General features: G+C 47.9%; 1 protein-coding gene across 1 annotated transcript in view; it reads right to left on the reverse strand.

Annotated features, from left to right (window-relative positions):
* Window positions 1-11337, reverse strand: part of SH3KBP1 (SH3 domain containing kinase binding protein 1) — a 336343-nt gene extending 325006 nt beyond the window's left edge. The window contains exon 1 of the mRNA XM_044937139.2: window positions 11068-11337. Within this exon, the coding sequence (XP_044793074.1) occupies window positions 11068-11071 (4 nt within the window). The 5' untranslated portion in view covers window positions 11072-11337. The remainder of the gene's footprint in view (window positions 1-11067) is intronic.
* Window positions 11338-15822: the final 4485 nt, after the last annotated feature.

Genomic DNA, 15822 nt, shown 5'->3' on the forward strand with positions numbered 1-15822 from the left:
GGAGGGAGTTTCAGAGACCAACTAACAACTGTTATCTCCAAGAGTTGTCTTCTAACTTGATGTGCGTTCCTCATATGGACACCTTTCCTTCTTTGGGGAGAAACAAAACTTGTTCAAACTAACAGTGTCCAGTTTTAACTGCTTATTTCATTGTGTGGTTCATGAAATGATCACATCACATCTCCCAAGTAATTAGGGAAATGAGAATTAACCAAAATGTGTCATTGAGGGAAACTTTAGATATCTGTGTCCCTCTGGTTATATCAGCTCTCACACCTAAAAGGCACTAAATAAAGACTTGTAGAACCTAATCAAATTCCAATATAAATGGCAGTAATGAATCAACTGTCTTGTCTGTCCTGCAGTGCAGTCTGGTTATGTTCATAACTTAAAAATGAAACAAAGGGAAAAAGGATTTGGTACCCATTAGTGATCAAGGCTTCCTAATACGTTATCATGAAGTTTAGAACTTTCACAGACACTGGACACTTGGCCTTGAAAGGGCATCATAAATGTTCAGCTTCTTTTTGGCCGCCCACGAGCTAGCATCTGACATGCACTTGGGTGGCTGGGGAGCAAATGCTTTACACAGTGCTGTCCATTCACTCATACTGATGCATCAAGAAGGCAGAGTTCAAGATGGTTCATCCAGCCTGGACCCTGGGGTTCTAGCCACCCTTATCTGATGTCCTTTGAATCTAAAAGTCCAATTTTTTCAAGAGAGCATATGACAATGACATAAAGCTAAGCTAGGAAGTTACAGCAGGTTACAGTCACAACCTTTCCCTTGTCAGCATGAGACCTGGACCCACAGCCCAGCCAAAAGAGAAGGCCCATTGATGACCCAGTGCCTTCAGGACCCCGTTTCCCCTGCAGTTCTGGGACACTAAAACCCTTTAAAAAGTCAGTCAGGGCGTGAAGTGGAAGGAGGGCAAGAGGAAGGATGGAAAGAAAGAGACAGTAGAGAAGGAAGCAAGTCTCCGAGGGTTTTACCTTTCGCTGTGTATATCCCGTTCTCTCGTGCCTGAGCACTGAACCAGGATTCATTGTCTCCAAATGGCACAGTGCAACAGGCACACGCTGTGGAACAGCAAAGTCCCACCGGCAGTCTCCTTCAGAGACGCCTCCCTCTCTCCCCGTCCCTGTGTCGCTCACAGACACACACAGCACATATGGCACAGAAGGGGTGATAAGCCACGTGAGCAGTTTCTTGAACTAAAATTGAAAGCAAACACAGGGATGGCACGCACCTTGCCAGTGCGCAGTAATTGACCCTCATGGACGTATCGTCATTATCATCAGCATGGGCCATTCCAGTCACATGGAGGCTATGGAAACAAAGAACGGATGTGGAATGTCACCCTGCCTGCAATCTGGTTTCCTTAAATGATAAAAAGGAAAACGGTGTCCATCCCATCTTTATTTATAATATCAAGATAATGGAAGCAACCTAATGCTCAAATGGTAGGGAAATGGTTCCATAAGCTAGGATTCAGGAACTCACATACTCAGCTACTACAAACACCAGTTTTGGAGATGATTATGGCATAGAAAAAAAAAAAACAGGATGTACAATTATATATACTACATATATTAATATTATCTACAAGTATATAGTAAAAAGTCTAAAGATATGTATGTTGGTGTTGTTTAGTAGCTAAGTCGTGTCTGACTCTTTGCAACCCCATGGACTGTAGCCCACCAGGCTCCTCTGTTGACAGGATTTCTCAAGCAAGAATACTGGAGTGGGTTGCCATTTCCCTCTCCAGGGCATCTTCCGGACCTAGGGATCGAAGTCACATCTCCCGCATTGGCAGATGGATGCTTTACCACTGAGCCACCAGGGAAGCCCCTAAAAAGACACACACAAAGATACAATGAAAGTGCTTGTATTGGGGTGCTGTATGAGCCCTCAATTTAAATTGTCCTGCTTCCTATTTTCTGAACTCTATTATAGAGTTACTATTTATAACAAAAAAACTTTTCAGGGTTACAGAATGCTGGAACTAGAAGAAGACATATCCATCCTAGAACCTGCCTCTCCCCTCAGTCAGGGATGGAGCCCCCTGCACCACTGTTGGAGAAGAGGTTATCCTTTAAGACGACTGTCCTCACTGGCAGCGAACCGGTTCCCAGTGTCTGTGGTGGAGTGGGAGCCATTTCTACACATCCTCACGTGACCATCTTGACCTTAGAGGACACTAAATACACAATGGCTTCATCCACGAAAGAGGTGTTGCTCTCAGCTGAAGATGCTGAAGCAGGGGCAGTACCCTATGGGGAAGGTTTATGGGAAGAACCAGGAAGGCCGTGAGACATGCGGGATTTCAGGAGAGAAAGGGGCTTGCGGGAGAGAATGTGGGCCGAGAGGGGAGGAGACCACAGAGTGGCGGGAGAGAACGGGGGAGGGGAGAGAAGAGAGGGTTCGAGGGGGAGAAAGTTAGGGGAGAGTTAGGGGACGGGGAGGCTGAAGAGTGGGAAGAAAGGGAGTAGAAGGAGGAAGGAAGCGGGGTAAGAAGGGGAAGCACAAACAGAGGGTAAGAGGAGGTCCCCTTAGGAGGAGAGAAGGTGTGGACAGAGGGACCTGGAGGAGAATGGGACAGACCCAGGGATGGGAGAGACGAGGTGGGGGGACAGAGTGGGGGAGGCTGTGGGGAAGAGAGAAGGAAAGAAGTGGAGGGGGCAACAAAATAGGCCTGAAGGGAAACAGGGAATGAGCAGGAGGCGGGTCTGGAATGGGTGGGTGGGCAGTGAGGGGAGAGAGAGGGCCAAGGGAAGAGAAAGGCTGGGGAGAGATGAGAGTGGGGTACAGAGAAGGTGTGGGGAGGGCTGGGGGAGAGAAGGGAAGGCAACCCAGTAAGGGGGAGAGCAAGAGAGGAGAGGAAGAGAAGAGAAAGGGTGGGAGGGTGGAGAGAGGGAGCCCAAGCACACAGCAGCCACAGTCCCCTGCCCCTTCCCCGACATCACTTGGCTCCGGCGGTTAACTCGCCCGGCCAGGCGGTGGCTGCTTTTCACAACGTCTTCATCTCTTCCTCCATTTAAAAACCCACAGGTTCCCTAAAAGACTCAGACAATGTCACAACTGCACCCTGCCCCCACGGCGCACTATCATCAACCCCTCCAAGTGCCCCCAGTCACATCCACACTTTTTAAGTGGTGCCAACTCAAAAGGAGAAACCAAGTTCAGTTAGACAACTCTGGGTCTCAAAAGGTAAAAATAGCCGTGACTCACTCAGAAGCATAAGGGTGCCCAGCAAAGCCAGGAGCCGTCCCTCAGGGGGGTGGGGGGGGCGGGCTCATCTTTGACGGCTCTGGCACCACACCTCACACCCATGGTCCCTTGGTCAAGACAGCCAGGAAGTGCGGTCAATGGGGCACCTTCGCGCATCTGCATTTATAGTACCTGCCCCAAGAGTGGCCCCCAGGCACCCCATCCCAGGGGCGGGGCTACACCCCAGTCAGGACTGTCCCAGCACCCAGCATTCACCTGGCACCAAGGAGGCCCTCCTTAAGAACTCACACGGGACTGGAACCAGGCACTCCCTCCCCTCACAGATGTGGGCACACACCACGCACTCGTGTGTCTCCAGGGTGACACCAACTCCAGGGACTCAGAGTCACCCTGTGGGAACCCGGAACTGGGATTTAACTGGGCGAGCACGTAAACTACCCAAGCAGAAGAAGGCAGCATCCAGAAGGGCCTGCCACAGAAGATGCAGATCCACAGAGAAGCTGGCTTCGGAGTGGGGAAAGCAAAGCCAGAGCAGACCTTCCCAGTGCTCACCCAAAACAAGGTTCAAGCACCTCCTTCTAGCCCCAGGCACAAAAAGGAGAACTAGCTGGAATAATTAGAGAGGACACTAAGCTAATTAAAGACTTTTCACCCGGGGAGTGGGTGTGCGATGGATAAAACTGGTGCAGCCCCAGAGGACCAGACCTAGAACTGGGCCCCAAGTTTTCTAAGTCTAGAAGAGTCCAGAAAAATCCAGCAAAAACACCAGGGCTGATGTTTGAGCACTGACTATTAAGAAGTGGAAGTTTAAAGACCCAGTATTTTCAACTGTCTATATATGCTACACTTGGGTGCTTAAGGGCTTAGATTTGTTATGCAAAATGAGTAATTAATCAGCACTGAAATATTTATAGTCTTTCATCCAAGACACTAAGGAAGAAACAGCAGTATGAACTGAACAGCACTCATCTTGCTCTCTATCCCCTGAGTCTAGGCACAGACCAGCCTCCTGCAGTGGCCCCACCACTTCCCTGGCCCCTGTAAGGAAATAAGCGAAGGCCTTTACAGAGCTTTTCTTGCCAAGTGAATACTGCTCAGGGAGGACAAATATCCCAGGATTTTTTTGTTATCAGTGTTTTTTCCTCCTGAGCCTAACTATAAGCATAGTTTACCAGTGAGGTAAGGCTCACGAACTGCATTTTGCTTTGCTTAAGTGCCCCCTAATGTGAACTACAGGACTGCCTGTAAGGTATTTATCCATAAAATAATGATCAAGTTGAAAAACAAGCACTTATCACCAACCAGTTGCCAGTGTACCTTTGCCAGCTGAAGGGACATAAGCAAAGAAATGTGGCATTCCATCAAACCCTCACGTGTGGATTCCAGAGACCAGTGCGGCACTACAGTGTATTCTCCCATGACTGAAATACTCTTAATGGACCCCAGTAATTGCAAAGGAAGTTGCCCAAGCCACTGACTCACAAGTGCTTCAGGATACAGAAGGAAAGTCACAATTCTCCCAAAGGATGAAAGAGATGGATCCAAGGGAGCTGCCTGGAGGGTCAAAGCAAAACTGAAGTACCCCACCCCCCAAAGAAAATATCAGCAAAAACCATCATAAAAAACAACGAAACCATACTTTCTCTTTTCCTGTATTTCTTTGGAATCTTAACTGGGATCCTTGGCTTCTACCAAGTGTTCCACCAAAACGGCTGCGTGGTCCAGGAACACCCCTCCAGAGGATGGGGCATGGACTCTAACCTTCCAGTCACAAACTTACAGGGAGGAGTGATGAAGAGTTTTCGAAACAGACAGCAGCACTGGTTGCACAACGCCGTGAATGCACTTCATGCCATGAAGCTGTGCACTCGCAAATGGTTAAAATGGCAAATTCTGTTACATATGTTACACCATAATTTCACAAATAACATGATATACAGACACTGAATTGCATGCTTTAGATGGGTGACCTATATGATATGTGAATAATATCTCAATAAAGCTGTTTTAAAAAGACTTCTCAAGGAAACAGGCTGTAGAAAGCTCCTCACAGTGCTGGGGGGGTGGGCAGCAGGACTGGGGGGAGGGGAGATCAGTAGCCTGATATTTACTGAGCACCGATACAGGTGGCTGGTTCTCTCTCAGTGAAAGAGAGCTGGGTTCTACACCTGGGGGCCCAGGTCACATTGCCTCCTGGAGCCTCAGTTCCATCATCTGATGGTGTGGTCGATGGCTGCCAAAGGCCCCCCCAGCACTCCAGAACCAGGCACCGATAGGTGGGCAGCAGCAGGACCATTATCTGTCACCTGGCATCTAAGAACATCCCAGCAGGAAGGCAAAACATCAGAGGAGCCACACATGGGAGAGGGAAGTTCAACAACTTCACAATCCAGGTAAGGACAGAAGCGGGTAAGCTGTGTGAAGACACTTTGCACTCAAAGGACAAAACAGTGACGAAGTGCCAGAGTCCTGCTCTCCATCGACTTCTTGGTCCATCCATAAAACAAAGGCTGTGGCCAGAGAGGAAAATCTTAGGTTCCAGAGCGGTTAGGATGAAGGAAGGGAACAGTGTTTGACCATCTGTGTAACACCCAGAGCCGGCCTCCCCAGCACTTGGGGCCGAATAAGTGTGGAGGAGACTGTGAAGCGCTGCAGGAAGTGAAGCAGCATCTCTGGCCTCTGCCCACCAGATGCCAGCAGGCTGGCTTCCCCCACCAGCTGCCACCCCCAGACACTGCCAAATGTCCCCCCAGGGGTTGGGGGCAGAATTGCCCCTGGTTGAAAACCACTGCCAGAGAGAACTTGCTATCTTAAACTTGTAGCTCTTTGTTGAAGCCATGTGACACATGCGGCATTACTGTTCTTCACTCGCTGCTGTGCAGGCCACTGGGAACTGTCAGCAAATAGACCTTGTCAGCACCCTGTGCCTGAGGGATTTTATAGAACTGCACACATACTCCTGGCAGCCAATAGCCTCAGAGAATTTCAAGTAGTAGCTGCACTTGGGTGAGAGGGTTATTCATTTATTCATTCGTTCACTAACATATGGCACTTACCCTATGCCAGGCAATGAGCCAGGACGATGCAGTTGGGGACACCCAGCTAGAGATGAACAGACTTAACACAAGATGAAGTGTTGTAAAACAACCTTTGGAGCAGGCCTCAAAAGAGGAATAAGAGGGTGGTAGGCTGACTAATACTCCACCAAAGAGGTCCACATCCTAATCCCCAGAACCCATGAGTATGCTACCTTCCATGGCAAAGGGGCTTGGCAGATGTGATTAAGTTAAGGATCTTGAGATGGATAGGGTATCCTCAGTTATCTGGGTGGGCATGGTATAATACAACAGTACTTATAAAATGAAGGCAGGAGGGTCAGAGAAAGAGAGGAGGAGACATGAGGACAGAAGCAAAGGTGAGAGTGATGCAGCCACAAGCCAAGGAATGCAGGCTGTCTTTAGAAGCTGGAAAAAGCAGGGGAATGATTTCATTTCTCAAAACTGAGTCATAACTCCAGGAGAGGTTTGTTCCAGACTAGGAGCATATTCTCCTCCTTCTCTGAGGTCCTGTATCAGTTATAATGGCATATTATTTTATGACCAGAGCGCCCACAAACCCATGTACTCTGGACCTCAGCCTTCTCATCTGCAAGGCAATGAGATTCTACACTTGACCTTGACCATGCATCAAAACCCCTGGAGGGCTCATTAATGCATTAATGCTCTCGCCTTCCTGACTCAGTGAGGGCCAGAGAACTGGTATTTCAAACAGGATCCCAGGAGGCTGAAGCTGCTGACTGGGGGACCACACTCTGAGTACCATTGTATGAGAGATCCTCCTCCTCTCACATTGAAAGGATTCCAGTACTTTCCTGCATTCCATCTCTCCCATTAACAGCTGTGCTGCTTCTTGGTTTTCAGCAGCTTGCTCTATCCCCCCGGAATGATTCCAGGTGGAGTGTGCAAGTTGTCCACTCTGTAAAGGCTAAACAACAGCCCCCAGATGGGCTGATATTAAGGAAGTCACCCCCAAATATACCTAGATGGCTCTTATCTCCCCACCACCAAGTCCTACTCCCTGCCCCCACTCATCACGTAGTTGACAAGACCACTCAGTAATCAAGTGAGAACACAGATGAAGCAGGAACTTGTCCAAGCCACCAAAGTCACCCAATGTCCCTGGGTCCTGGCTTCTAGGACCAACTCTGGCTTCTTCACCAATCCCAGCCTTACTCTGGTTTTCCCCGCTTCTAAGTAAGGTTACTAAGGCACCCGATCAGGACTCACTCCTGCTTCCTAACAGCTCCTAATCCAGAGGAAACCTCTCTCACTGCGATACCCCTGGCATGCCCACAGCGCAGGGCTGTTTCACTGCAGGTGGTCCTGGGGGGTGAGGGAGAGGAGGGCAGTGATGGTTCCCATCCAACTTTCAGATTTCAACTCAATCTCCTCAAAGATGCTGTCCTTAACCCTCCACAACCTAATTCAGATCCCACCTCTCTAATCTCCTTTCACAAGACCTACCAGGGTTTATAATTACATATTGCTGTAAGTGTTGGACTCTAGCCTACCTCTCCCACTAGAATGAGAAACGCAAGCTGGCAGGTCTGTGTGCTGTGTGTCTGTTCCTAGCGCAATGCTGGGCACAAAGCAGGAGGTCAATAAATATCGGAGGGATAGATGGATAAATAGACAAATACTGACCACTGTGTGCAACTGGCTTTAAAACAATTACAAATACAAATGGTGACCAGAGAATATCAATAACACAGTAAGAACTAGAGCTGTCAGAGAAGAAACAAGCAAGATCTGTGCAACCAGGAGGTAGCTGTGATGGCTAGAAGAAGATAAAGTAAAGGTCATTATAGATAAGAGGTGGAGCCTATCTCTAACTCGAGCCTATTTATTGAACATATTATATTCATTTCAGCTTTAGTTGATTTAACATAAAGCAGTCTGCTGCTGCTGCTGCTAAGTCACTTCAGTCGTGTCTGACTCCGTGCGACCTCATAGACGGCAGCCCATGAGGCTCCCCCGTCCCTGGGATACTCCAGGCAAGAACACTGGAGTGGGTTGCCATTTCCTTCTCCAATGCATGAAAGTGAAAAGTGAAAGTGAAGTCACTCAGTCGTGTCCGACTCTGTGCGACCCCATAGACGGCAGCCCACCAGGCTCCTCTGTCCATGGGATTTTCCAGGCAAGAATACTGGAGTGGGGTGCCATTGCCTCCTCCGTAAAGCAGTCTACCAACACCAATACAATACACTAACGACAGTCCACACTTTGTTGTTACTCTGGGATTCTTTAAACAGAAATCCTTCACGGGGCTTGCAGATCCTCCAGGACTCACAGATTTGGGCTGTAATAATATTTGTGCAGTTGTAATTACAAGAGCCTTTCCCTGCATTTACTGAAGGCATCTTCCTGCAAACTCAGATGGCACACTCTGAGTGCACTTTTTAAGAGGCCATTTCACAACTACCTGGCTTCATTTCAGGGTTTGGGATTTGATGCTTTGCAGTTGTTTTTCAGATCAAAGACTATGTAATACAGCTTTATTGTGTTATCCATCATGGGAAAAATCATTATCAGACTCGATAAGAATGGAAGTGTATCAAATTAATAAACTGGACAAATCTTCTGAAAACCAAAGTGATATGGGGGACTGGAAAGGGGGATGTGCCTGTGTGTACACACACCTGCTTCAGAAACAACATTGTTAGGTGGTTCCGTCAGAAGACATACAGCATCAATTGTTAAATAACTCTGCTTCATCACAAATACACTGCTGAAAAAACTTTAGAAAACAGCATGTGATCTTTACCCCCAAAGTACTTTCAGCATCTCAAATCTCACTCTAAACATTTTAATGAATTAAATGACAGTGTCCATTTTACTCTTAGCACTGCTAAGTATTAACACCTGAAATAACTGAAAATCACTTTCAGGGCCCCCTCTCCCTTTTGTAATGATTACAGTAAAAAAGATTAAGCCTTAAAGGGCTATAAACTGCAGAAGCACTTTCTATTTTCTTAGGAGGTTCTGGATAATGAAAATAGTTCAGACTTGAAAGATAAATTACAGGTCTGTTTCTTAAAAAGAACTCAGTCCTCTTCCCACTGAGATACAGAAAACACAGTCCAGCCATGAAAGAAGATGCTTGGATCAAACATCTTTTTGTGTGTGTGTGTGTGTGCAATCCTTTAGGTGACCCAACCAAAAGGACAGATGATCAAAATAGCATTTGGGGTTACCTCAGGAGAAACCAATCTGTTGTGAAAGTAATGGGTGATGTTTCAAGTATATACTTTGTTAATGAACTAAATTATCTTATTAGGTGCCAAAGCAAAACAAGAGTGCCAAGCTAAGTGTTTTGCCTTCCACTAACCCCTCATTCATTCATTCATTCATTAAATATTTATTTAGGGACTACGCTGTGCCAGGCACCAAAGAAAACAGTGCTTAACAAAACGGCACAACACAGCAACGTCCCCATGTTCATGGAGCTTACTGTAGGGGACAGAATGTTAAACTCAAATAAATACCTAATAGTGCTATTTTTTAAAAAGTGCTATAGGAGAAAGGGTAACAGAAAGGAACTAAATTAAACTAGGAGTGGTGCAGGGATCAGAGAAGGGCACTAAGAAAAAAGTGACATTGAAGTTGAGAAGCCATCAGATCGTCATCACTTTGGAAAAGGAAACCCATTTCTGGAAAATGACCACAAATGGGATTTGAACTCTCAGCAACTGCCGGGGTTAAACCTCTCCTTTTCCAGTGCATCCGTCTTCACCACTAACTACTGGCCATTCACTGTCTGACTCACCTACCTAAATACTATGACCTGAACCCAGAAAGGTCTCACTTCATTATGATTTATTAAAATCTACAGTCTTCCTATACTTGGCCTAGAAACACCTCAAAGTAATGTGCCAGAGGCATGAAAAACAGACTGCCTACCACCAAGAATATTACCTGGGTGGCCCAAACGTTTAATAGCCCTGGCAATCTCAAGTCCATTGCCCAATAAAGTGCCAGTTCATCTGGACAACGTGGCTTCAATACTCTGGGGTCTATACCAGATGGGACCCAGGGGACCTAAGAGTTTGTTGGCTACTTAGAACTGATCTTTGACCAGTAAATCAAGGACTATATCACCCTTTCCAGTTCCCCAACCCTGCAGACTTAGAGGGTGTGGGAAGTGGCCTTTGAGCATCACCGAGCAGAGAGCTTGCCAGACGGGAGGGAGTCAGGCTGGCAGAGAGGGGTCAGGGCTGGGAGGAAAAGGGACGTCAAGGGAGGCGGGTCAAGGCGCTACAGACCCTAGGACTGCACGCCAGCCCGGGTAATGGGGCGTTTCCCGCCACCCCCACCACCACGTCAGCCCCCGGCAAAGGCACCCGGGCCCCCGCCGCCTCTGCAGCGGGGCCAGGCAGGAACCGCAAGCGGCGCGCAGGGCCGGAGCCCACCAGCTCCCTGTACCCCCGCCCTCAGCGCAAGGAAGGCGCGCTGGGGGCGAGAAAATGGCCAAGACAAAACTCTCCCCGCCCACCCGAAAAGCCAACCACACCCCCTGCATCCCTCCGCGCCAGCCGCCCCGGGCCGGCCCCCGCGCTCCTCCACCCAGGCCCCCGCGAGGTTCCAGTGGGCGCCGGGCGGGCTCGGCAGGGACGCGGGCGCGAGTGGGAGTGAACAGGAGCGCGCGAGGCAGGCAGGGTGCCCACCCCGGTGTCACCCGCCGGGGCCCTGCCCCTAGGGCGCCCTCCTCAGCTCCACGGTCCCGGGACAGGCGCGCCGCCCCAGGCTGCGGTGAGCACCCGTTCGCCCCCCACTCACCCATTGGCGTCGAGCCGGGCCGGGCCGCCGAGGCAGCGTGAAAGTTAGCGGAGGCGGACGCGGGGGTCAAGGCGCCGGGACCTGGGCGCGGGATTCGGGGCGCTGGTATATGGGCGCGGGGGTCGGGCGGCTGGGTCGGCTTTTTCCTCTGTAGCGGCGGCCGCGGCGGCTCAAAGCCGCCCGCTGCTGCCTCTGCTGCTGCTGCTGCTGCTGCCCCGGGGCGACTCCTGCTGCTGCTGCATCGCGACCCGCTGCGCCCGGCTGCGCCGGGTTTCCTGCTCCCCGCTAGTGGAAATTGCGAAAAAAAAAAAAAAAAAAGCGCCACCCAGCCCAGCGCCCAGCAGTCGCGGCCGCGCAGCCCGCTCTCCCCTCCTCCTCACCACCGCCGCCGCCGCCGCTCCTGCGGCTCCGCCTGCCGGGGACGCGCGGCCGCCAGGGCGGGGGCGGGGCTGGAGGGGCGGGGCCAGTGGGGCGGAGCCTTCGAAGGACCGGGCTGGCGCCCGGGGCGTCTCGGTGACTGCTACGCTCCGGCACCCCCCTCACCGCCTGCTGGGGAGGGACCCAGCTCTGCGAGGCTGCCCCCCACCCTTGGCGGCTCCGCTAACGCCCCGGGAAATGCCGCGAGACTCCTCGAGACCAGAGGAGGGGAGGAAGGGTCTGAGGGGAGGGGGCGTCCAGGTGGAGGGGCACGTGGAAAGGAGATGGAAAAAGCCGATCCCAAAGGTGCGACGTGAGGTAGAGGACAGGTTGGGGGAGGGGAGACCATGGGCAGGTGAGGGGCTGAACACCTGCTGAGGGTGATGACAGGTAATCCTGGGGTGTCGCGGCAACCCAGAAGGCTTCACAGAGGGGGCTGTTGGGAAGGAGAAGGGGTTTATCCTACGGAGGGAGAGAAACGCTGTTTCCCTTCAGTGCAGCGTGGGAACGGCAGGCCAGGCGCGAGTTCGGCTTGTAGGAGGTGGTGGGATGGAGATGCAGAAAGAGAAGTGAAGCCAGAGGGCTGCATCGCCACACACCGACCCTCATACGGCTCCTAACCCAGCACCCCCCTGCCTGAGTCAGGTGGGATTCACTGCTCAGCAATGTTCCCAGGTTCTCATGTTCCCAGGAATCCACTGAGCCAATTCCCCACCAACAGGCAACATTGTGCCATACTGAGCTGGTCCCCAGATCAGGGCAGCCTACCCTTGAGTGGGCACTAAAATGAAAACAGTGGATTTATTTTAGTTCACAGGTAACTCACAAGCTCTTTCTGGAGTTCTTTCACTACCACACCTTTCACCATACTCTGACATCCACCACATTCATTTACCAACTCGTTATTTCCTTTTCCCTTTCCACCATCTGGTGGTAGGAAGAGATAGTGAAATAGATGGGAGACATTCAGGAAGAGAGAAAATAAAGACAATAAAGAAATTACATTCAAAGAAACTAAATAATTGACCACTGAAAAATGGAGGAGACCGAGGGCTAGTGGATCCACAAGTGACAAAAACAGACCCCTTACCAAATACAGAGTTGTCTTCATGCCTCAACAATAATGTTGGGGATGCTCTTGTAAATTGGTTACATCCTGGGATTTCTACAGAAAGATGTACTTATAACTGTTTCATTAGCTTAAAACAAACCAAAAAACCTTTCAAAGTCAGGGTCTTACCAACAAGAAATCAGTAGCTTCATCTTTCTAATACTTTCTGTGTATATCAGAGCAATCTAGACAAGAGACTAATCAAGGAGAAGACCCATCCAACACAGCTGCTGAGAAGTGGTAGTGACATCAGTGACAGACTCCTATGAAAGGGATTAAAGAACATGGAAGTTAAGAATCTGAAGTGTTGAGGGCACAGATGAATGTTCAATTAGACCTGCTCCAGGCACCATGGCATCTCACTCATTGCATGCCTTGGCATATCAGGGCGATGAGACCTTTTGATATGATCTTAGAGTTGACAAAACACTGAAACTCATAAAGCCTGGCTAAAACTCAGTTACTGGGAATTTTCTTGAACCCTACCCTTAAACAGCAAACTGGTGGTTGAACTCTGTAGGGCTGAAAAAAAAAAAAACAAAACAAAACAGCAGTGTGTCTTATGCCCTGCTTAATTTTATTCACTTCTGTCCTACTTAGAGAAGACAGTCTTTACTTCTCCCAGGTTCACACAGGCAAAGACAGATGACCTGAACTTTTGTGGCTTGTTTTGGTTCTGGTCTATTTCAAGACATGTTTGCCTTCTTGAACCAGAGTCCTGTGTTCTAGGTACGTCAAGACAGACTCCTTGATCTAGGTATGTTTCCTGCATGAACAAATTTGTCATTTTATCACAGAAGAAAAACTGATAGCAAGACAACGTTTTTGAAAATTCCTGAGCTGTGCTCTAATTTTAATGCCTTAAGTAAACTAAGTTGTATCAGTTCTATCCATAACACTACAGACTTTTTCCATTTTCAATTGCTCTAAATTACAAAGATGGACATACTTTCCCTTTCAAACACACCTATTGTTTGGTTCTTCTAAATTGTCCCTATTGTCCTTTTATTTCTCCTTTGAGAAACTTTTGCTGATTAGCATAAGGGAAGTTAAAATCAAGATTTGAATCCAGCTGCTGACAAGAGTAGATATGTAATTTCTCATCCTGCCTCCCTCTTACAAGAGTATTTTTTAACAGAATAGTTAGTGCACTATTTCAAATTATGTCAGTTCATCCCATGAAGATGACTAGAGAAATACAATCAGATTTCATACCACATCTTTGTCCCACTGAACTCCCATTTCTACCAGGATAGATGATGCATTTGGGGGAATGGGGAGTAGCTGAACTGTCACACATAGACTGAAAAGGCCCCATTGTGTCGCTCGGTGGTGATAACATTTTGGGTGCAGTAGAAGGCATTGAGCCTCTGCCCATGGAGTGCTCACAGCCTGTCCTGCTCACACTCTTGGACTTGACATCTGTAATTTGCATGTGATGAATGATACTTTGCTTTGATAACCTTTAATATCAACTTTACATTAAATATAACTTACATGCAAAGTGCTTTACAAAAGACAGTCATTATCCTGTGCTTCTGATGAGGTTTATGGAGAGATGTAAAAACTTCATGGTGCCAGAAAATAGGAAGTGGTCAATAAAAATGATGGGGCAAGTCAAAAGGGCTCTGAAAGAGCTCCCAAAGGCCAGAGCTGGAACAATCCAAGTAACAAAATAAATAACAATTTTATTGGATTATAACCCAAAGAATAAAAGTCTTATCTTTAAGTCCCTAAGGATATAAATAACAGACAAAATAAGTAAATACATCAGAGAGAGCGGCCAAATCTTCCTTACTGAGGAATTCCAGTTAATAAACAGAAAGAAATGAGGGAAAGAGAAAATCACCATTGAGAACACCACATTAACATTTACAGTGCACACAACACCCCTCAAATTCTCAAAAGAGCAGGTACAGGTTTAAGAAAGAACCCTGTAGATAGCACGGTAAGCGAGCAGTCAGAGTTCTGTGCTCACATTTTTTTTTCTTTTTTTGTTATTTTTTTCTTTTTTTTTTCCTACACTCACATTTTTGAGGTAGGCTTTTCCCACCTTCCTTTGCATCATGCACGCTGGGTTAAAGGTCACCTGCCCAGATCAAGTCACAGAAATAACTTCTCTCTCTATGTGGCTGACTCCACTTGATAACCATGCATAGATTGACCCATTCATTGCCCATTTTATCTTTTTCGTTGAATTATTTGCAACAAATCTAACAAAATTGGTTTTATCAGCTCTACAAAGATAAAAACTACTCAGAGAAGCAGATCATTTATAAAACTGAACCATGATTGGAACTTCCCTTGGGGTCCGCTGGCTAAGACTCCACACTCCCAATGCAGGGGGCCTGGGTTCAATCCCTGGTCAGAGACCTAGATCCCACATGCCTCAACTAAGAATTCGCAATGCTGCAACTAAAGATCCTGCATACCACAACTAAGACACGACATAGCCAAATAAATATTTTTTAACAAAAACTAAACTATGATTATTTTTTACAAAGTTTGTAGGAAAGGCTTGCTTTGTAAAGGAATACACAAAGAAAGTAAAGGGAAACACAAAGGAAGTAAGTAGGAGATGAAATGTGCTATCCCATCAGGCTATAACAGGAATAGGTGTTCTTGTTAACAGATCCAAAGAATGCCTGCTTAACTGACTTCAAAGTTGATCAGTGAGAGGAACTTGCATCTGAAACACACAAGAGGAGCCCCATTGTAGACTAACTTGCCAAGAACATTTTCCATCCCTTTCACAGCATCACTTTGTCTAAGAAAATAGCAAATTGGGAAGACAGTCCTAGGAGATTAACACACAATATGGTTTCCACTATTTTCTTCCTACTCTACCTGGCCCCCTTTCCCCCAAGATTACAAGGGGTTCTGTGTAAAGAAGGGCATTTTCACAATTAAAAAGTGAATCAAGTGGCATTCCCAAAAAGTTCCAAAGGCACTTGGCATTAATTTAAGATCATTTGTGTGAAATATACATTGTAATAAATATATACAACTTTAAATAGAGTAATTGGAGTTTGACATCAGAATAAATCATCCTGACAGGGCAATTTTTTATAATGGGAGCTAATCAACAATAGGGGCTTCCCCAGTGGCTCAGTGGTAAAGAACCCCCCTGCCAGTGCAGGAGGCACAAGAGGCACAGGTTCAATCCCTGGGTTGTGAAGATCGCCTGGAGGAGGAAATGGCAACCCACTCCAATATTCTTGCCTGGG

Source organism: Bubalus bubalis, chromosome X (genome assembly GCF_019923935.1).
Source record: "Bubalus bubalis isolate 160015118507 breed Murrah chromosome X, NDDB_SH_1, whole genome shotgun sequence".
Taxonomy (NCBI): Eukaryota; Metazoa; Chordata; class Mammalia; order Artiodactyla; family Bovidae; genus Bubalus; species Bubalus bubalis.